The sequence below is a fragment of the Elephas maximus genome, chromosome 3 (assembly GCF_024166365.1).
Source record: "Elephas maximus indicus isolate mEleMax1 chromosome 3, mEleMax1 primary haplotype, whole genome shotgun sequence".
Classification (NCBI taxonomy): Eukaryota; Metazoa; Chordata; class Mammalia; order Proboscidea; family Elephantidae; genus Elephas; species Elephas maximus.
Genome location: NC_064821.1, coordinates 8,346,473 through 8,367,599, shown reverse-complemented (window position 1 = coordinate 8,367,599; position 21,127 = coordinate 8,346,473). Strand labels below are relative to the sequence as shown.

At 53.6% G+C, this 21,127-nt stretch overlaps 1 protein-coding gene across 9 annotated transcripts in view; it reads left to right on the top strand.

The window, feature by feature from the left end:
* PTPRS (protein tyrosine phosphatase receptor type S) overlaps positions 1-21,127 on the top strand; it is a 132,575-nt gene that overhangs the window by 87,975 nt on the left and 23,473 nt on the right. For 6 of the 9 annotated variants that reach the window (XR_007516434.1, XM_049876488.1, XM_049876491.1 and 3 more), the window contains exons 7-12: positions 5,805-6,074; positions 8,578-9,159; positions 11,352-11,485; positions 11,973-12,117; positions 18,479-18,784; positions 19,952-20,145. Coding sequence is in view for 8 of the 9 variants with exons in the window: in XM_049876488.1 (XP_049732445.1) it covers positions 5,805-6,074; positions 8,578-9,159; positions 11,352-11,485; positions 11,973-12,117; positions 18,479-18,784; positions 19,952-20,145 (1,631 nt within the window). In the remaining variant the exon portion in view is untranslated. The remainder of the gene's footprint in view (positions 1-5,804; positions 6,075-8,577; positions 9,160-11,351; positions 11,486-11,972; positions 12,118-18,478; positions 18,785-19,951; positions 20,146-21,127) is intronic. The other 3 variants (XM_049876493.1, XM_049876492.1, XM_049876495.1) reach the window with 1 other exon arrangement.

The window sequence follows — 21,127 nt, the reverse complement described above, 5'->3', positions numbered from 1 at the left end:
TCTTCAGAGCCCCTTTTCCACGGCCCAGTCCTTGGACCTTCCACCTGTAAACCTATAACATGGAATTTAATGGAACCGATTGTCTTTTAAATTCAACTTCTGGCCCCCAAGCCCTGCACCTGGTGGACGTGACCTCGAGGGGGTCTCCTTACCTCCTGGCCCCCCAAAACAGGGGCAGACATCGATATTGGACCCGGAATACCCCTCGCCTCCCATATCCCTAGAACGACTTCCACTGGGGCGTGTCGGTGAGCACCCCGGTTCGTGTTGACCACACCCAACCATCTCCTCGCTTCCCCCGAGGCCTTGGACTTGACCCTGGCGGCAGGTGATGGCCATTTAGGATCCAGCCCTTCTTATCCCACCCTCATCCTGGGGGGCGAGGGGGCTCCAGGGTCAGGGAGACGGGCTTCCCTTGGTGTGGGTGCGGCGGGGAGAAGGGTGTTCTACAGGAACACTGAGCTCTGGATACCTCTCGCCTGCTGCTTGCCTCAGACCCTTTTGCATTGCTGTTTCCTCTGTCTAAGTGGGGAGGGCAAATATTAGATTACACCTTGTCATTTGAAAAGCCCCGAGTCTCCAGTGGCCACAGTGAGGGGAGTCAGCTGTCATCGAGGCACCATCCCATTTTCTGCTAGTACCAAAAAAATAGAGAGGGGAGAGAACGGGGGAGTCCTCTCTCCCACCCCACTCCCCAAAATAAGAACAACTAAATATCTATGGCTCAGCCAAGCGTCCAGCTCAAAATGACAAGGACTTGCCGAGGCCACTGGTCAGCCCGTGGGCCAGGGGGCCTGCCAGGTCCCTCCTGGATGCACGCTATCCTGATGGAGGAGGGAGCTGGCGGTGGGAGGGTGGAGGCAGGAGGGCAGGGAGGGGGTGTGGGGTGGGGGATGTCTCAATGAAGACAAGCCGGGGCAGTGGGTAGGGGAGGGGGCACAGGGGAGCCCGCGGGCAGAACCCACGCTCCCTGGGCCACAAGCTTTGGGGCACAGAGGAGGGTTTGAGAATGAGGCTTTGGAATTAGGCCATGGACCCCCCCCCCCCACCTTTTCCCGACAGGTGTAATCTAAGCTTAACTAAAACCCCGTGGAGGCTGCGCACCTTCTTGGCATCTCTCCCCCGCCCTCCCCATCCGTGCCCTCATTTTGGGGTTTGGAGGAGGACCAAACAGCTCCTCTCACCCCAAAATGCCCAGCAGAGCCCTGCCCTCCCCCACGTCCTCGGAGCTGCGGCTTGCTGACTCGTTGAGATGTTTGACACTGCGCCCTACCCAGTGCTTCAACCAGATCACCTCACTTTTTGAGTTCCCCTTCACCCTCCCTCACTCCCTCCTCCCTCAGTGCCCCCCTTTGGTTTTTGCGTTTCTGCCTCTTCCTGCCTGGGGGAGGGGTCGTCTTCCCGTTGCTTTGACGGTTTTTGAGTTGTTTTTCCATGTGAATCGGGGTTTGAAGCGACCATCCCCTCCCCAAATCCACCACCCCCCGCCCACCTCCCACTGCCCGCCCTCCCGACACCCCCTCACCCACGCGGGTCCCCCCGCTGGGACCCCCGGCTACTCGGTGACGAGAAGAGCTGGAAACGAGAGCCAGCTGGAGCGTGCTGAGGATCAAGGCTGGTGTGGTCCCCCTATAACCCACCTGGACCCTCCATTCAGGTCGGTAATTGGGGGCAGGGCTCCCGCGGGGCCTCTCTGTCCCATGGGCTCCGCGCCCACCTTACTCTCTAACCTGCACCTCAAGCTTACAGCCGGGGGTGGAAAGATGACGTGGGTGGGTGTCAGCACCAAACCAGGCAGAGCACAGCATCAGCCACCCAGCTGCCTCCACCCAGGGCAGGCTGAGCCACCTAGTGCCCAAGGGTTTGATCCTCCTCAGACTCGGGGCCAACCAGCCCTCTTCCTACGGCACACCCTTAGAAACAAATGAGGTGGGTAAGAAGCCAAGTGGGCAAAGTTTCTTAGGTGTCAGAGCGTGTGTTTACAGCTTATTGGCAGGTCCATTTAACTGATGGCTACCAGCCATGGTAGGGATTATGAGCCCTAAAGCTACTGTTGTTGACAAACGTTCCCCTTTATTTAACTGACTTAATAGTTAACAACCCTTTACAGCAAGTCTTTTACATATTCAAGATGTATGTCTTAGCTCTAAAGAAAAGTTGGAGGTACCTTCCTAATTATGACACCCTTAAAGGGAGAGGTCTTTGAAGAGATGATCAGACATGAACAGGGTCTTTGGGTGAGGTGTTAAGCCTTACCAAAAAAAAAAAAACCCAGTGCCATCGAGTCAATTAACCCTTACAGAAGGGATAAATTGGGCTCACGTTTAACCTTTAGATCCTAAAGCTAGATCTTAAAGTATGTTCCAGCAATTCCTTATAAGTGAGCCTTAGGCTGTGAGCCTTTTACTGATGGCTTCTGGACATTTATTATGAGGGCTGCTGGATATTATTCAGCTGATGGAACTCTGTGTAGGTAATAGGCACTTTTGCCCTCTTTCATGTCCCTAAAGGGTGAGGACACACAAATTTGAAAGAGCTGGATGCCAGGAAGGGACACGTGGCTATAATTCTTGCTTTCTCTCACAGCCTAGAGCAGCCTACTTAACTGTGGCGAGAGGAGGCTCACTTTCTCTGAGAGGCAGGAATCAGGCAGACCTGGCTTTGAGCTCTAGCCACAGTACTGCCTTCCTTTGTGACTTCCAGCTAGTCCCGTCACTCTGAGCCCTCCTCCACAAAATGGGCACAAGGACGTTTGCCTCTCAAAGTTATAGGGAAGGATAAAGGGAGAAGGGAATTCAGTGGAAATTCTTACCGTTGCCATTTTTGCTATCATTCATCCCCCAGTTCTTTTAAGGTCGGGATTCTATTTGATCTTCCTAATGCCCTGGGAGACAGGAAGGAGACTTTCCATCCACGTACCTAGGCTGAGCACCTACTGTGTGCTGAATGCTACACTGGTCAGGCTCATGCCTTCTCAGTATATCACTTGATTGCTCCCATTTCACAGATGAGGAAACTGAAGCTCCAGGAGAATGAGGGACTTTCCTGAGGCCATGGGGCTCTTTCAGTCAATCAGCTCCCTTACCTCTGCCCCTGGAAGTTTTGTCTGGGAGTCTCAGGTCTCGAGGAGCTTGTGTTGTTGTGTGATCCAAACTTCTGTACCTCCATCTTTTTCAGTTCTAAAACCTGGGCAGGGCATCAGTGGGAAGTGAGCTGAGAAGGACATTATAGAGAGGGGTTCAAATGGGGCTGGGCTGGTTTGCTCTGAAGTTTCTTTCTTCATGAGGACCCTGCCCCTGTGGCCACCTTGAACCCTCAGCTGAGGCTTTTGGGTGCCGGATGGGGAGGCCGGATCCTGTGTTCTGCCGGGGTGGGCAGCTCCCTGGGGAAGCCACAGCCCTCCTCCTTTCAGACCCCGATTTTCAGCCCCACACCCATTCCATGTTTTTTTCTTGCTTTGGGGTTTTGGTTTTGTTTTGGAGGGTTTTTTTTTTTTTTTTTTTCCTCTTTGCTTTTTGCTTTGTTTTTTCACTTGTTTTTCCTGGTTTTGTTTTGGACGTCGATGCGTTTTCTGTCCTTGATTAATTAGCTCCTCCACGCTCATTCCCCATCGTGTTCTGTTTCCATGGCAACGCAGCGTCGGCATCCCACTCACCCGTGCCTCGTGCCTCGCTGTGGATGCCGGCGGCTGGCCGGGACCACGTCCGCTGGCTGGCCGGATCCCATTCTCCCCCCACCCGCGACTCCTCCACCCTCCACCCAGCCCTGCCAGAAAGCCTTCCCATCTCAGCCCCTCGCCCACCACCCCTTACCCTAGTCTGTCTGCATGTCCCCCCACCACCCTGCCCCAACTCCTTCCTGCCAGCAATACTTTCCACTTCTTCATCCTGTTTCCAACATGACTCTGGACTTTTCGTGGGGCTTCGTTTTCCGAAGGGTTACCAGCTTCCTGCCCTCCACTCTCACCCCCAGAGAGCTCCCCCTTCCCCTTTTCCTGCAGCCAGGATTTGGGGAGGAGGGGATGGGGGCTTCCAGGAGACACCAAGGCTGGAAGGGAGGAAGTTGGGACATCCTCCCTTCATCCCCTGCAGCCCCTTTATCTATAGGATAGGCCAGACCCCCCAAACCATGCCCCTGGGGCTGGACCCCCAGTACCATGTAAAAATCAGAGGCAGGTAGGGGGTTGGAGAAAGTCATTTCCCCCTATTTAGTGGCCTTCACAAGTCATTTCACCTTTCTGAGCCTCCAGCCCTTCGTCTGTGCATTGGAGACAATCCTTGTCTTCTACGCCCACACTCGGGGGCTGGTCCATGTGACTTCTGTAGGCCCCGAGATTTTACCCCTTTCCAGCAAGAAGGATTTGCTAAGCAAACCCAAATCCTCCCCACTGCAGTCAGACATTGTCCTGTGGGGCGGTAGTGCCTTGTGGAGTTCGGGTGCCCATTAGCGTCCACCCCTTTGCCCCAGCCCCAAGACCCATTGACTTCTGAAAATGGAGCCCCCGAAATGCATCCTGCCGCCTTCACAGTCTGCAAGGTTGGGACCGAAGGCTGCATCCACTTCCCCGCTAAGAAATGCACAGAACATGTCCCTGTTCCCTCAACTTTCAAGCTCATTCCCTCATTTATTATTATTATTATTATTAATATCCTATCTATTATTCTGCCAGGGCTGTGATGTGACAATGTGACATGTCACATTGAGTCACATCCGCTAGAATTAATATGCAGCATTAAAGTGGGCCCCCTCCCCCCTCCTTCTTTCTCTTTCTCTCTGCTTACCTCTCTCCTTCCCTGTCTTTCTCTCCTGTTCATCTGTCTCCTCTCTCTGGTACCCACATGGGTGTACACTAGAGGCCCCTGAGGTCAAGGCCTCCCCTTTGTATGACCTCTGTCCCCCTCTCCCTCTCTCTCTCTCTGTCCTCCTTCTGCCTGTCTTTTGCGTTCTCACTCTCTTTCTCTCTCTCTCAACCTATTTTGCATGATGTTTGTGATTCTGAGAGCTGCATCTATCGATGGAAACTTGTCAGATCCGACAGAAGCTTTTAGAAGGGTTTCTATACCCAAAAACCACAAAAATTTCATTAGAGTTTCTCATCTTTTCCTGGAGGGCCCCAGGGAAGTGGGCAGGGCCCCTGAGTCCCCAGAGGGGACGAGGGTGGGGGGCCAAGTTCCCAGGCCCCCCTCTCTGTCCCCTAATTCCAACTCTCCTACCACCTGCCCCTCCCTGTCACCAGATAATCCAGGGAGGGTTGGAAGTTGGACCCTCCTGTAAGTAATCCCCTTATACTTGAAGCCGGAATCTTCCCGACATCCTCCAAAGTGGCCGCCTCCACTCTGCAGCAGGTGGAGGGGCTGCTCCCCAAAGCCACGTCTGTCAGCAAAGATGAGAAACGGCTGATAAATTTTTGTGTCCGTATCTGTGCTGTGACCAGGCACTCTGGTCTCGGAAACCCTGTTGCTATGAAATAATGCTTCATGTCTCTTTATTATATATCGATATATCTCTCTATATATTGTTTGTGAAGTACCTTCCTTTGAAGTTTTAGTTTCTTTGTGTTGGAATTTGGTTCCTTGGTTTGGTTCTTTTGTTTTCCTTTCATTAAAAAAAAAAAAAAAAAATCAACTGGGGGGAAGGAAACAGCCCTGTTTATATTTAAATGGTTTTCCACTTTTTTTTTCCTTTTTTTCCTTTCTTTCCTTCTTTCTTTCTTCTTCCTGCTTGTCTTTCGTGTTTCCTCCGCATCCCGCCTCCCCTGCCCACCCCTCCGCGCATCCATCTCCCTCCCGCCACCGCCGCCCCAGTGCGCCGTGTGGCCCCTCGCTTCTCCATCTTGCCCACGAGCCACGAGATCATGCCAGGCAGTAACGTGAACATCACCTGCGTGGCAGTGGGCTCGCCCATGCCGTATGTCAAGTGGATGCAGGGGGCCGAGGACCTGACGCCCGAGGACGACATGCCTGTGGGTCGCAACGTTCTGGAACTCACAGATGTCAAGGACTCGGCCAACTACACGTGCGTGGCCATGTCCAGCCTGGGCGTCATCGAGGCTGTGGCGCAGATCACGGTGAAATGTAAGTGGGGTGGGGGAAGCTGGCTGGAGTCCTTCTCTGGGGCCCGGGCAGGGGGGCGTGTATGGCCAGGAAACCTCTGAGTTACCGTGTCGGCTTCATTCACGGGTGTGAAGCGGACGGTTGTTGCTCAGCAGGCATGTATTGGCTCTAAGTGATCCTGTGCCTGTTCCAGTGGAATGAGACTACCAGCTGCCAGCCAGTCGACTTTGACGCATGGCGAACCCTGTGAGTGCTCTCTAAGTCTGAGTTTTCAAAAGTCGGCTGCCAGGCCTTTCTTCTGAGGCACCTCTGGGTGGACGCAAACCTGCGACTTCTCAGTTAGCAGCTGAGTGTGTTCACTGTTTGCACCCCAGGGACTCCGGATCGAGGCACAGCCTTGCTCTATGTTGAGCTCACAGTCCAGTGGGGGAGACACCACATAGCCGAGCAGCTACAATACGGTCCGGTTAGTGCTATCATCAAGTCTCTGGGTGGTGCAAGGGATGAATGCACTTGGCTGCTAACCAAAAGGTTAGAGGTTCGAGTTCACCCAGAAACACTTTGGAAGAAAGGCCTGGTAATCTCTTTGCAAAAAATCCCAATGGGGTGCAGTTCTACTCTGACACACATGGGGTCGCCATGAGTAGGCATTGACTCAGTGGCAGCTGGTTTTAGCGCTATAACGGGGGACATAGAGGCCCTGTACAGACCCAGAGTAAAGGTCTCCCCTCCTGGGAAAGGTAGGTCAGCAAAGGCATTCTAGACAGAGAATGGGGAACAGTGTTCCAGGCAAAGGCCAACAGCATGTGCAAAGGCTCAGAGAGAGAGAAAAAAAGAACAGAAGGAACTATGAACCCGCCTGGTGCCTCTAATTTGTGGTGAGGTTCAAAGAATGCTGCCTTCAACTATTTTCCAAGCTTTAGAGCAAGGGTTGGCAAACTGCAGCCCAGGGGCCAAGCCTGGCCCCCTGCTTGTGTTTGTAAATTAAGTTTTATTGGCACACAGCTACGCCCATTTGTTCCCGACTTGACTATAGCCATGCTGAAGCTTCAGTGGCAGAGTTGAGTGGTGGCAGCAGAGACCGTCTGGCCCTCAGAGCCGAAAGTATTTACTGCCTGGCTCTTTACAGAGAACATTGACAGGCCCTGCTTTAGAGCTGTAGAAAGTGTCAGAGTCAGCAGGTTGTCGGGCATTTTGCTGAGGGATTAAACTTCTCCTGGCAAACGCTTTCTGGAGCTTGCCTTGCGTGAGATGTTGGGACAAGTGGAGAGAGAAAGCCACAATTATTGAGCAGCGATTGTGTGCCAGGTACTAGGACATGGCTGTGAAAGTAACTGGGGTCCTGAGGGAGTGGAGAACAGATGGCCAGGACAAGGAGATAACCTCAGATAGTGATCAGAACTGGGGCAGAGTGCCTCCAGGCAGGTTGGGTAGGAGGACGTAAGAAGTGGTGTTTGAGAGGGAGCCAGTCACACCATGGCTATCTGGGGAGGAGCATTCCAGGTGCAGGGAACAGCAAATGTGAGGTGGGAACAGACAGGACAGGCGTGAAGAGGACTAGACAGAGAGCTAGAAACCAGGAGCCGGCAAACCTTAAAGAGTAAATATTTTCACCTTTATGGGCTATATCCCTTTCCTAGGCCTGCTATGTACCACAAACTGGGTAGCATAAAACAGCGAGGCATTTATTCTCTCCCAGGTCTGGAGGTTAGAAGCCTGGAATCAGGGTGTCAGCAGGGATTGAGCGCTCTCTGAATGCTCTAGGGGAAGTTCCCTCCTTGTGTCTCCAGCTTCTGGGGCCCCAGGCTATTTTGGTTTGTGGCTGCATCACTCTAGTCTCTGCCTCCTTGGGTCACATGGCATCTTCCCTCTGTCTGTACTGTTCTCCTCTTTATAAGGACACCACTCAGATTAGATTAAGGAGTCCTTGTAGCGCAATAGTTAAGCACCTGGCTGCTAACCGAAAGGTTGCTGGTTCAAACCCACCAGCCACTCTGTGGGAGAAAAGACCCTGGTGATCCGCTCCCATAAAGATTACAGCCTAGGAAACCCTATGCGGCAGTTCTAATCTGTCCTGTATGGCCCTTATGAGCTGAAATTGACTCGACATCACACAGCAACAGTGTCTTGGATTAGGACCACCCTAGTGCAGTGTGAGCTCCTGTTAACTGACAGACCATCTGCAAAGACCCTATTTCCCAACAAGGTCACATTCACAGGTGTCAGAGATTAGGATTTGAACATATCTTTTGGGGGGACACAATTCAATCCATGACATGGGCTGTCTAGTCTGTGTCACAGTTACTCAGCTCTGCCCTTGTGGCATGAAAGCATCCGTAGACAACATGTCAGCGTGGCTGTGTGCTGATAAAGCTTTATTTACAAAACCAGGTGGTGGCCCATGGGCTGTCATTATGCCCGTGGCCGCCATCGAGGAAATCCAGGCTCAGAAAGGGCAGTTGAGTGGCTGAAAGCCACACAACCTTTAGGCTGTCCAGTGTGTGACCCCACTTCCTGCCCACAGCTCTCCCCAAAGCCCCCGGGACTCCTGTGGTGACCGAGAACACAGCCACCAGCATCACCATCACTTGGGACTCAGGCAACCCAGACCCCGTATCCTACTACGTCATCGAATATAAATCCAAGAGCCAGGATGGGCCGTACCAGATCAAGGAGGACATCACCACAACGCGTTACAGCATCGGTGGCTTGAGCCCCAACTCCGAGTACGAGATCTGGGTGTCGGCCGTCAACTCCATCGGCCAGGGCCCGCCCAGCGAGTCGGTGGTGACCCGCACGGGCGAACAGGCACCAGCCAGCGCTCCGCGCAACGTGCAGGCCCGCATGCTGAGCGCCACCACCATGATCATCCAGTGGGAAGAGCCGGTGGAGCCCAATGGCCTGATCCGCGGCTACCGCGTCTACTACACCATGGAGCCCGAGCACCCTGTGGGCAACTGGCAGAAGCACAATGTGGACGACAGCCTGCTGACCACTGTGGGCAGCCTGCTGGAGGATGAGACCTACACCGTGCGGGTGCTGGCCTTCACCTCGGTGGGCGACGGGCCCCTCTCAGACCCCATCCAGGTCAAGACGCAGCAGGGAGGTGAGGCATGTGGCCAGGACATCAGGGGTCACAGGGTGGGATGCTGCCTGCTGCCAGCCTCTTCCAGCTGTTTGTTATCTGCTCTGGGAACTCCAGGCTAGTTCTATTTGTTTTGCGCAGAAATTGAAAAATATTTTCATGCTAACATGTGAAAGGAAGTCCCTGGAGGTGCAAACGGTGAACTGCTCTTGGCTGCTAACCTAAAGGTTAGAGGCCTGAGTCCACCTGGAGGTACTTCAGAAGAAAGGCCTGGTGATAATCCCCCAAAAACTCACCCATTGAAAACCCTGTGGAACACAGTTCTCCTCTGACACACATGGGGTTGCCACGAGTCAGAATCGACTCAACGGCAACTGATTTGGTGTTTGTTTGTTTTAATATATATTTTATTTATCATTATATATTTTTAATGCCAAAGGTAGCCTGTTAAATATTGTTCTGCACTTGGCTTTTTTTATCTTAACAGTGTATCGTAGAGATCCTTCCAGGTGGCTCCGAATCTTTTTATACAGTTGCGTAGTACTCCAGGGAGTCCCTGTGGTGTGAACGGCTAATGTGCCCAGCTGCTAACTGAAAAGTTGGAGGTTTGAGCCCACTCAAAGGCATCTCGGAAGAAAGGCCTGACAATATTCTTCTGAAAAATCAACCATCGACAACCCTATGGAGCACAGTTCTACTCTGACACTCATGGGGTGGCCGTGAGTCAGGGTTGACTCCGTGGCAGCTGGTTTTCTGGAAGCCCCAGATTGGGTGGATTTGTCCCACCCAGGGCTTGAAAAATTTTGGTGTTAACACGTTGTCTTAGGGTTCTCTAGAGAAATAAAACCAGTGAGATATATAGAGGAGGAGACAGAGAAGAGTCCCTGGTTGGTGCAAACAGTGAACATGCTTGGCTGCTAACCGAAAGGTTGGAGGTTCAAGTCCACCCAGAGGCTCCTTGGAAGACAGGTCTGGCAATCTAATTCTGAAAAAACGGCTATTGAAAACTCTATGGAGCACAGTTCTACTCTGACACATAGGGTCACCAGGAGTCAAAATTGATTCGACGGCCACCAGATTTGGTTTAGAGAGAGATTTCCTTCAAGGGTTTGGCTCACAGGATTGCGGGGACCCAGCAATTCCGTAGTCTAGAGACTCCTGCAGCCATGCATCCCAAAATCCGTAGGTCAGGCGACCAGATGAGTGCAGAGTTGAGAGAGAGAGAGATCTGGCAAAATGTCTGTTTATAGCCTGGAGGCTGACCACCCCCTGGGGAAACTCCCTCTTCAACTGAGTGATTGGTTACATTACACTAGATTACGTTATGGAAGGTGATTGCATTGTGTTGCGTCATGGATTGGCAACTAGACTAGTGTTTGGCAAACCTCTGGGAACCGTAGCCCACCCAAGCTGACACATAAAATTAACCATTGTATGTGAAAAAGCAAGGTGTTTTCTCTGAAAAATCCAAATTTCTGGTTTCCCTCGGAAAATCCGATTGGGCTACCCCAGATGGGATCTGGGTAGATCCCAGCAGCTGTGTTTCGTCTCCCTTCTTCTCTGCCAACCGCTTGGCCCCTGTTGGGGTTTGAATTTGAGAATGCTGCTCTGTTGCTCTCATTGGGAAAGATCGAAGCTGTACCTTTTGGAAGAAAAAATGAAAAATGCGTCAACGCTAAGACAGTTTAAGGACTTGGGAGGGGCGCTTTGGCACACAGGGCCCCAACTCTCTGAAGATTTCAGACCCTTTGCTTAAACGGCTCAGGCTTTCGAAATCTAAAGTCCAGAGAGACTTTGTTAAGCACCTGCTTAAAGAAAGGAACTGGAAAGTTGGAACTGCTGCAGGTGGATATGGGACGGAGATTCCCGTTTCAAAATATTGTCCCCACCGGTTTCTCTGTCACTTAATATGGGAGGAGGGGCACTGGGGTGATTTGAAAGGGAATTAAATTTTCTTTTTCCATTGAGGGAATTGAGGTAGACAACTGACAGTGAAGGGTGATGGTGGACTTCAGGAAAATAACAAATAAGAGCAGTGGTAGAACAGTCCAGAAGCTTGCAGAAGCTTCGAGAATCAACATTCCTTCCTTCAGGGCAGTGCTGAGTTTCATGGGTCTCTTTTTGGGAGACTGGGGACAGCTGGCGGGTTGGGCACCCTTTGTGGGTGGGCCCTTCCTCTCCACCTCCTCTCATTTGTGTTTATCACCCCGCAGTGCCCGGCCAGCCCATGAACTTCCGGGCCGAGGCCAAGTCAGAGACCAGCATCGGGCTCTCTTGGAGCCCTCCACGACAGGAGAGCATCATCAAATATGAGCTCCTTTTCCGAGAAGGCGACCACGGCAGAGAGGTACCCGGGCGTACCGCCGCAGAGACGAGGGCTTGTGGGCAGGCGGGGGCGAGCGGACCCCTCACTGCTTTCCCCCCTCCCCACTGTCCTCTCCTCTCCCTGCCATCCTCCCTCCCCACTGTCCTCTCCTCTCCCTGCCATCCTCCTCTCTCCCCTTCCTACATTCTCCCACCATTCTTGATGGCTCTCTGTCCCTGGGCTCTCATCCTCCCTCCTCTTTGCCCATTCATTGCTGTTTTCTCTATTTCAAATTGTCTTCAATTTCTCCACCTCTCTGTACATGTCTTTCTTCCTCCCCTTTCCCTCTGTTCCGGTTTTCTCTCCCCTGTCTCACCGCCTCTGGGTATCTCGCTCTTTCTCCTTCTCTGTGTCGCTCTCTCTGTCTCCCTTTGTGTCTCTATCTTTGACCATCTTCATAGGTGTCTCTGTCGTTCTATATCTATGACTCTACTTCTCCGTCTTTGTCTGTTTGTCTCCCTGGCCCCAGGTCGGGAGGACCTTCGACCCGACGACAGTGTTCATAGTGGACAACCTCAAGCCACACACAGAGTACGCCTTCCGCCTGGCGGCTCGCTCGCCGCAAGGCCTGGGCGCCTTCACGTCGGTGGTGCGGCAGCGCACGCTGCAGTCCAGTACGTGTCTCGCGGAGCTGCCATCTCTGCAGGCAGAACTGTGCTAGGGGTGGGGGGCACCTCGGACACAACACCCACCCTGCGCCTCAGTGTCCCCACTGGGCGGTGAGGGGGCCGCTCGGGGTTCTTGTGGGCACCGTGCCCTAGTTCTCTGTCCCGTGGGGCAGGGGACCTTGCCCATGGCCGCTTCTGACCCTAACCCAGGAGAGGGTGCCAACCCTGCTGTGCAATCCCGTGCCAGGCGGGACCTGCTGGGTCCTCTCTGTGCCTCCTGCCCCGGATTTGGGGGCCCAGATAGCACAGCCTCACTGCGCCCACTTCACAGGCCTTCCTGGGGGCACAGCGAGGCTGTCACCCCAGCTGGTGCTCTGTCGTTCTGGAGAGAGCAGAGGACACACAGAGACACCCTCTTCCCCAGATGGCGGGCAGAGAGCGGGGCTCCTGAGACCTGCCCCGGGCACAGTCCCCATGGGTGCAGGGAACGGGGGGCAGAGCTGATGCCAGGTTTGGTGGTTCTGGGCCCTACCCAGCCACTCTGCCTTGGAACCCTGGACTTGGTTGTCATGCCTGCCTGGCCTCCCTGTTACAAATAAGTCACCCCTGACCAGGGGCTCCAACTCAGCAGTGGCTTCTGGGCCACACTGTAGCCACCACCACCCTCCTGCCTCCCATCCCCTGCAGGTCCCTTCCCTGCTGCTCTGTCTCCACCTCCCTCCCGTGCCCTCCACCTCCCCTCTCTGCTCCGCCTCTCTCGCCTCTCCCGACTTGGCCTCCCTGCCACGGCCCCCTGCCATGGCCCCCTTGCAATGCATCTGCCCACCTCCCCTTCTCAGTCACGTCTCCACCCTCCAGTGTCCACCCTCTACCCTCTGTGTCGAAGCTGCCTTGATGTTTAACCTTTCACACCCTGAGTGTGTGCACAAGGAGTCAAAGGGTCAGCAGAGGGCAACGCCAACTCAGGGCAGGCCGTCTGAACCCCTGGGAGCAGGGTTCTTGGAGATGCAGCCCCCCTGCCCCCCCAGCCCCCTTTCCCTCCTCCCCACTCCCCCTTCCTGCTCAGTGGCGTCTGGGCATATTTGTGAGGTGGAGTCAGTGAGGGTGGCCTGTGGCTTTGGACAGCCACACGAAACTGGCCGAGTGCCACCAAGGTGAGTACACTGGTCTCAAGTAGGTTCACAAAGACGGCCTACCCTGCGTGCCCCCGGCCCGCCCCCCAGCCCTAGCAGGTCTGGGCCACACAGACTTCCAGAGCCACAATTTGGCCCCTGAAACATCTCCACACCCCACTGCCAAGAGGCACACCTCCCCAGAAATGGGGCATCTCGTACCATGCCACGTGACACCACCCATATGTGTCCATGTTTCCATCCCCTCCCAAGATGCCACGCAGGTTGGGCCGGATTGTGGAGAACGTGGCCCCTGAGGCCTTCTAGGAAGCGGCTTCAGCTCAGCCACGTGAACCTCTGGGGCGGCCCAGGACAGGGAGTCGGGGAGAAGGGACTCCCCACTTCTTGCCCCCAAGACGGGTGGGAGCCAAGAAAACCGGCAGCAAAGACTCAGGGCCAGGCGTGTCCCCATGGGCTGCGGGCTCCCCAAGCTGAACACAAGGGTAGGTGGAGGCCAGACCACTCAGCTGTGGGTCTCTCCAGACACCATTCTGCCTTCCCGCCTCGCTGGAATCGCGTCGTCTCACGCTGGGGGCCAGGGCAGGGCGGACGGCCCATTTGCGTCTGGAGACCCACCATGAGCTTGGTCTGGCCTCGTAGCTCAGCCCTGTGCTGTTCCCTCCCTCGTAAGAAAGTCTTGTAAGTTAGCAGTTGAAGAGTGGAAGGTAGGTAACCAGACTGGGAGTTTTTCTGGAAGGCGTCTTTCTTTCTTTTATTATAGTTTTTCTCACCATCACCACCATCACCGTTGTTTCTTATTTTATTATGGTTTTGGTTTTATTTTTCCCTCCCCCTTTCTCAGCAAATCCATTCCTTCCGGTGCATTACTTCGTTGGTTTTTCTGCTCCTGCCTGATCCCTTCCAGCCACTTTTGTTGGGGTGGCTGGTCAAGAAATGGGGGGGGGGAGCAGCCCCAGGTTTCTAGTTTCTTCGGCTATTTCACTTCAGATGAGACTGGGAGGGTTGCCCTAGTTAAGTAGGCCACTAATGTGGCCTCTGGGGTCCCTGATAGCCCGGTGTCTTTGAGGGCAGGGGCCCCTGGTTTGTCTCAGGTCTCAGAGCCTAGCACAGGGGCATGCAGGTAGTTAAGTATTCAGTCAATGCTTGCTCAATGAACAAACGAGGCTGGTGTGCTGGGGAAGGTTCTTTGTGCCTGGAGTTCAAGCAGGGCCAGCAGCCTCTCTGGGCCTCCCTCCAGATGAAGCAGAGGCGGACCCTAGAGTCGTAGGCCATCCAGGGAATGTGGTCCCAGCTGCCCTCGACTGGGCCGAGCTGTCTGGACACCCAACCTCAAGCCAAGCAAGCCCATGGATAACAGCAGGGTCCTTGGGCAGGCAGCTTGCTGTTCCTGAGCCTCAGTTTTCCCACCTGTAAAATGGGATCCACCTGTGGGGTTTGGGAAGGATTCAGGGAAGTGATGTACAAAAGGCACCTGGGGTGGGGCCTGGAACACCAAAGGTGTACAATCAGTGATAATAGAAAACCAGGAAGGTGGACTTTGAGACTGGTTTCCCCTGTGGGGAGTTGTGAGAATTAAGTGAGATAATTCTTGGGAAGTGCTTAGCATATTGCCTGGCACAGGAGACACAGTGCGGCCCACTGTGAGTCTGTAAAGGGCTGAGAGGGCTGGGTATGCAGTTAAAAAAAAAAAATGCAGTAGGTGTGCCTCATTAGTGCAGGGCCTGGCCCATAGTAGGTGCTCTACATGTGGAGACTATTGTTGTTATTCCATAAAGCCCTTAACGTAGTGCCTGGCACACAGTAGGTGCTTCATCTGTGGGACTGGTTGCTGTTCATTCAGCAAAGCTCTTAGTACACACTGCCTGGTACACAGTAGGTGCTGCATAAATGCAGCTGCTATTTTTAGTCTAAAAGTGGTTTGGCACAGCTCCGGTCACATAGTTGGCCGTCAGGAAATGGAAGCTGTTATCGGTCTGTAATAAGCTTAGCCCAGTGCCAAGCGCACAGCAGGTGCTACAAACATAGGGGCTATGATTATCGTTCTGCAAAGTCCATGGCACAATGCCTGGCATACACATGGTGTTCAATAAGTGACATTTGCTATAAAGAGGTTAGCCTGGTGCTGGGCACATAGTAGGTGTTCAAGTCAGAGGTATTGTTCCTCTGTAAAGGGCCTAGCATGGTACCAGGTGCACAATTATTGTTTAAGACTTGAACTTATCTGCAAATCACTTGGCACAGTACATGCACATAGTAGGTGCTGAATAATAAGTAAGGACTATTACTGTTTAGGGGGCCCTGGTGGCACAATGGTTGAAGCATTCAGCTGCTAACCAAAAAAGTCCAATAAAGTCCTTAGCACAGTGCTTGACATACAGTAGGTGCTTAAGAAGTGAGAACAACTAATTCTATAAGGCCCTTAGTAATTGCTTAGCACATAGTAGGTGCTTAGTATGTGGACACTTATTGTTTTTAATAAAGTCCTTAGCACTTTACCTAATACACACACACAAAAACCGAAACCAAACCCGTTGCCGCCGAGTTGATTCTGACTCATAGCGACCCTATAGGACAAAGTAGAACTGCCCCATAGGGTTCCCAAGGAGCAGCTGGTATATTCGAACTGCTGACCTTTTGGTGAACAGCCATAGCTCTCAACCACTGTGCAACCAGGGTTTCCTGATGCTTAATATGTGAGGGCTACTGCCATTACCCAGTAAAGCCCTTAGCATAGTGTTTGACATACAGTGGGTGCTTAGGAAGTGAGAATGACTAATTTATTCTTTAAAGCCCTTAGTAATTGCCTAGCACATTAAAAAAAACCCGTTGCCATCAAGTCGATTCTGACTCACAGCGACCCCATAGGACAGAGTAGAGCTGCCCCATAGGGTTTCCAAGGAGCGGCTGGTGGATTCGAACTGCTGACCTTTTGGTTAGCATCCAGACACTTAACCACTGCTCCACCAAGGTGCTTAATGTGGGAGCTGTTTCTATTTTGAGCACAGTACCTGGCACACAGCAGGTATTTGATATGTGGGGACTAGTACTCTTATCCAGTAAAGCTTTTATTTAGCACAGTACCTGGCACACAGTAGGTATTTAACATGTGGGGATATTACTGTTATTCAATAAAGCCTTTACTTAGCACAGTGCCTGGCACACAGTAGGTGCTGCATAGATGGCAGCTGTTATTTTTATCTTCAGAGGGCAATTGCAATGCCGAGCCCATAGTAGGTGCTCAATAAACAAGACTTAATATTAATCTGTAGTGGGCTTGGTGTGGTGCCAGGTGCATAGTAGGGGCTCGGAACAGGAAAACGATCTGTAAAGACATTGGCACACAGTGGGTGTGCAAAACATGGGCTGTATAAAGCCCTGAGCTGGGTACCTGACACACAGTAGGTGTCCAGTAAACAGGCATTTTTATTATTACTTTATAAAGCCCTTGGCGAGCTAACTGGGCTCAGGCATAGCAATGATTTTAAGAGAATGGCGCGGGACCAGGCAGTGTTTTGTTCTGTTGTGCGTAAGGTCACTATAAGCCAGAACCAGCTTGATAGAACCTAACAACAACATGCTAACTGCCACACAATAGGTGTGCAGAACACAGGCATTATTTTCTCTAAAGCCGGTAGTGCAGCAGCTGACGCACAGTAGGTGTTTGATACATGGAGCTTTTACCATTATTCTGTGAAGCCCTTGGTGTAATGCCTGGCACATAGTAGGTGCCCAATAAATGGGGCTGTTATTGCTAAACCCCTGGCACAGTGCCTGCATACAGTAGGTATTCAGAAAATAAGTGTGTGTACTGTTACTCCATGAAGTCCTTGGCACATAATAAACAAAAATACCCAACCCACTGCTGTCGAGTCAGTTCCGACTCATAGTGACCCTATAGGACAGAGTAGAACTGCCCCATAGAGTTTCCAAGGAGCACCTGGTAGACTCAAACTGCCGACATTTTGGTTCATAAATGCGACTTTTCTTGCCTTTCCCCTTGGCATGGTGCTTGGTGCATAGTAGCGCCTGGCACACAGTAGGTGTTCGACACATGGATGCTTTTACTGTTACGCAGTGTGCCTATGGCACAGTGCCTGCCACGCAGTAGGCACCTAATGGGGCTTTTATTGCTGTTGCCCTTGACATGGTACCTGGCACATAGTAGGTGCCTGCCACACAGTAGGTATTCAGTAAATAGGTGCTTTTACTGTTATTTTTGAGGCCCTTGATATGATGCGTGGCACATACCAGATGTTCAATGGATGTCATTGCCCTTCCCCTTAGCATTGTGCCTGGCACACAGTAGGTGTTCAGTACCTGGATGCTTTTATTGTTTTTGTGAGGCCCTTCGCACAGGCACAGTGCCTGGCACATAGTAGGTACCTAATGAATGGGGCTTTTATAGCTTTTCTCCTTGGCTTGGCACCTGGCACACAGTAGGTGCTGAATAAAAAAACCATTGCCTTTGAGTCAATTCTGACTCCTAGCGACCCTATGGGACAGAGTAGAGCTGCCCCAAAGGGGTTTCGAAGGAGCAGCTGGTGGTGCTCAGTAGATAGGTGCTTTTACTCTTTTCTCGAGGCGCTTGGCACGTAATAGGTGCCCAGTCAGTGTTACTGCCCTTCCCCTTGTTATAGTGCCTGGTATACGGTAGGTGTTCAGTAAATAGGTGCTTTTACTGTGATTCTTGAAGTCCTTAGCATGGTGCCTGCACGTAGTAGGTGCTCAATAATTGGGGGCTTTTTTGCTGTTCCCCGTAGCATGGTGCCCGGTCCACAGTAGCACCTGACACAGTAGATTTTTAATAAATAGATGCTTTTACTATGATTTTTGAAGCCTTTGGCAGGGTGCCTGGCACACAGTAGGTGCTCAGTAAGTGGAGCTTTTATTGCTATTCCCCCTGTCACGGTACCTGGCACACAGTAAGTGTGTACTCCACAGGGACCGTGGCTGCCCTCTGCCCGAGAGGTATAGTGCGCCCGGTAGGTGCAGCCCCATATAGTGAGCAAAGCCTTCTTGGCCAGCCCTCCCTACCCCACCCGCCCGTCCACCCGCCCATTCCACCTTTGGTTACACATCCTTCTTTTGGGTTCGATTTCTCTTTGGTTTGGTTCTGTTTTGTTTGTTATCATCTTCTTTTTTATTTTCTCTTTCCCATCTTTTGTTTCCCTGCCCCCCTCCCCGCCCATCCCGCCTCCTTCTCCCCGCCCCCCATGCTCTCCCCCCTCCAATAGAACCGTCAGCCCCCCCTCAAGACGTTAAATGTGTCAGCACGCGCTCCACGGCCATTTTGGTAAGTTGGCGCCCGCCGCCGCCGGAAACGCACAACGGGGCCCTGGTGGGCTACAGCGTCCGCTACCGACCGCTGGGCTCAGAGGACCCGGAACCCAAGGAGGTGAACGGCATCCCCCCGACCGCCACTCAGATCCTGCTGGAGGCGCTGGAGAAGTGGACCGAGTACCGTATCACCACCGTCGCGCACACAGAGGTGGGACCAGGGCCCGAGAGCTCGCCCGTGGTCGTCCGCACCGACGAGGACGGTAAGCACCAGCCCCGGCCGGGACCCTCGCAGGCCCCAGCCTGGCCCCGCTGTGGAGCCTTCCATCTCTGGAAACCGGGGCTGGTAGTCAAAAGGTGGGAGCCACAATCACGGGGAAACAGTGAGGCCAGCAGCCTCCCCAGCAAACCCCGGTCTCCTTGGTTTTGGAATTCGTGGTTGTAGACCTTCTGGGCAGTCTTAGCCTAGAAGCATTCTCTTCCCTGAGCCCAGAAGGTTAAGCTGGCAGCCCTACGTTTTAGTTAGATGGTGGAAACCTTGGAAATAGGGTGTAGGAAACTGCAAGCAGCACCCACAACAAAATCAAGGTCCCTTGGCCCCAGGCACCTGGGTTTCAGACTCAGGATAACCTAGGATTTAGAGCGTCCTCTGAGCCATCACACATGGCAAGGATGTGGGCTGTGGTGTGCTGTGTAGCACTGGCCCGTTGCTGTGGTGTAAATACTCCCCACTATGACTGAGAGTTTTAAGGTGGAAAGTCAGGTGGACTTCAGGGTAAAGTGGTGGTACCGACTTGGGGAGACATGAGCAAGCCACCTCCCCAAGAAATCTCAGCTCCTTTCTTGGAAGCCTGGTTGGCTGTCTGAGCCAATGGCATGGAAAGTTCCTTTGGCAGCCTTACATTATGACCAGATGGTGGGCACCCTAGGCTAGAGGACAAAATGAAGCAGCTTCCTCTTCATGCCAAACCCCCTGGGGCAGGGTAGGCAGCTGCCTGCTGGAGTATGTAGGCGGAGCTGGATTGCGCTGGTTCAAATCCCGGCTTTGCTTCTTGCTAACTATATGATCACGAAATCACTTCTTTGGGTCATCTGTAAAATGGGACTGAAAGAACCCATATCTGGTGAGGATGGAAGAGTCAAAGCGGGTCAGGCTTTGAGAACAGTAGCTGGCATGATCACGGCATGAAGCCCTGGGCAGGTGACTCAGGCTCTGGGGTTGGGGCGGGGAAGAGGCACAGTTTCGCCGTCTGTCAATGGGGCTGACCATCAGGGCCCGATCTGCGGCCTGTGGGGGGCGAGAAGGAGGCTCTGAGCGCTCAGTTAACCAGCAGCCACTCGACATCCCGGCTTCGGGCACCTGCCCGGGGAGAGGCCAGTCGCCCTGGTAACGCCCCCGCCTGCCCCTCCCCTCCCCTCCCGTCCGCCAGTGCCCAGCGCGCCTCCGCGGAAGGTGGAGGCGGAGGCGCTCAACGCCACGGCCATCCGCGTGCTGTGGCGCTCGCCCACGCCCGGCCGGCAGCATGGCCAGATCCGCGGCTACCAAGTCCACTACGTGCGCATGGAGGGCACCGAGGCCCGCGGGCAGCCGCGCATCAAGGACGTCATGCTGGCCGATGCCCAGGTGGGCAGGGACGGGTGGGGCGGGGGCTCCGAGTGGGCGCCGGCCCCCTGCGTGCTTGCCCTCCCCTGCTTCTCTCTTTCTCTGGCCCCCTCTCTCACCTTCCTCCTCTCTCCCCCGCCTCCGCCTCCCGCGCTCAGTGGGAGATGGACCACACGGCCGAATATGTAAGTAGCGCCCCAAGCACTGCTGTGCACTTCCCGCGGGCCGTGCTGTGCTGTGTCTGCACGCCCCTGGCATAAGGGTCTCCCCACCCCTGGGCCTCCCATGTGCTCCCTTGGAGCGCACAGCCTCCGTTTTTGCACCAGGCACATGAGCAGCTCTGGCCACCTGGGGGTCCAGGTTATAGACCCCAGGAGCACCTGCTGGACTCCTTGAAGGGGTAACCTGGGCACAAAGCAGAGACCCAGCCCCCTCACCTGGGCTTCCCCCAGGCCCCCAGACTCAGCGGGGCTCAGCCTCCCCATACCCCCTGCTCCCCCTGCGGGCCTGTCCACCACACCTTTGTCTAGAATGCCATTCCTTTATGGTTACCTGCCTCCCGCTCCCCCCCCCCCCCCCCGGGGAACATCCAAACCCAGGCCATTTTCCAACCTAGCACAACCCTTTCGTCCAGCTCAGCCCCGCCTGGTCTAGAAAGTTCTCTCTCTGGCCAAGCTGTCCCCTTTCTTCTGGCCGATGAGTGGTGAGAGAAATCAGTGAATCCAGGGCAGACAAGGAGAGGATGCCGGCAGTGCCACCATTGTCCCCAGAGTGTTCTCAGGAAGCCCGGAACCAGAGTCAGATTGGCTGTGCAACTTTTGGCAATTTGCTGCCTGTCTCTGGGCTGTCTTTTTGCCAAGTCCGATATTAAATTGACACTGGCCCCACCCACTCCCATAGGCTCTGCTCCCTTCCTTACCTCAAATCTAGAGGGAAGTTCCCAGGTAGGCTCCAGCTCAGACTCTGCCATCCAGACCCCGGGGAGGACTGTGTGTGAGGCTCA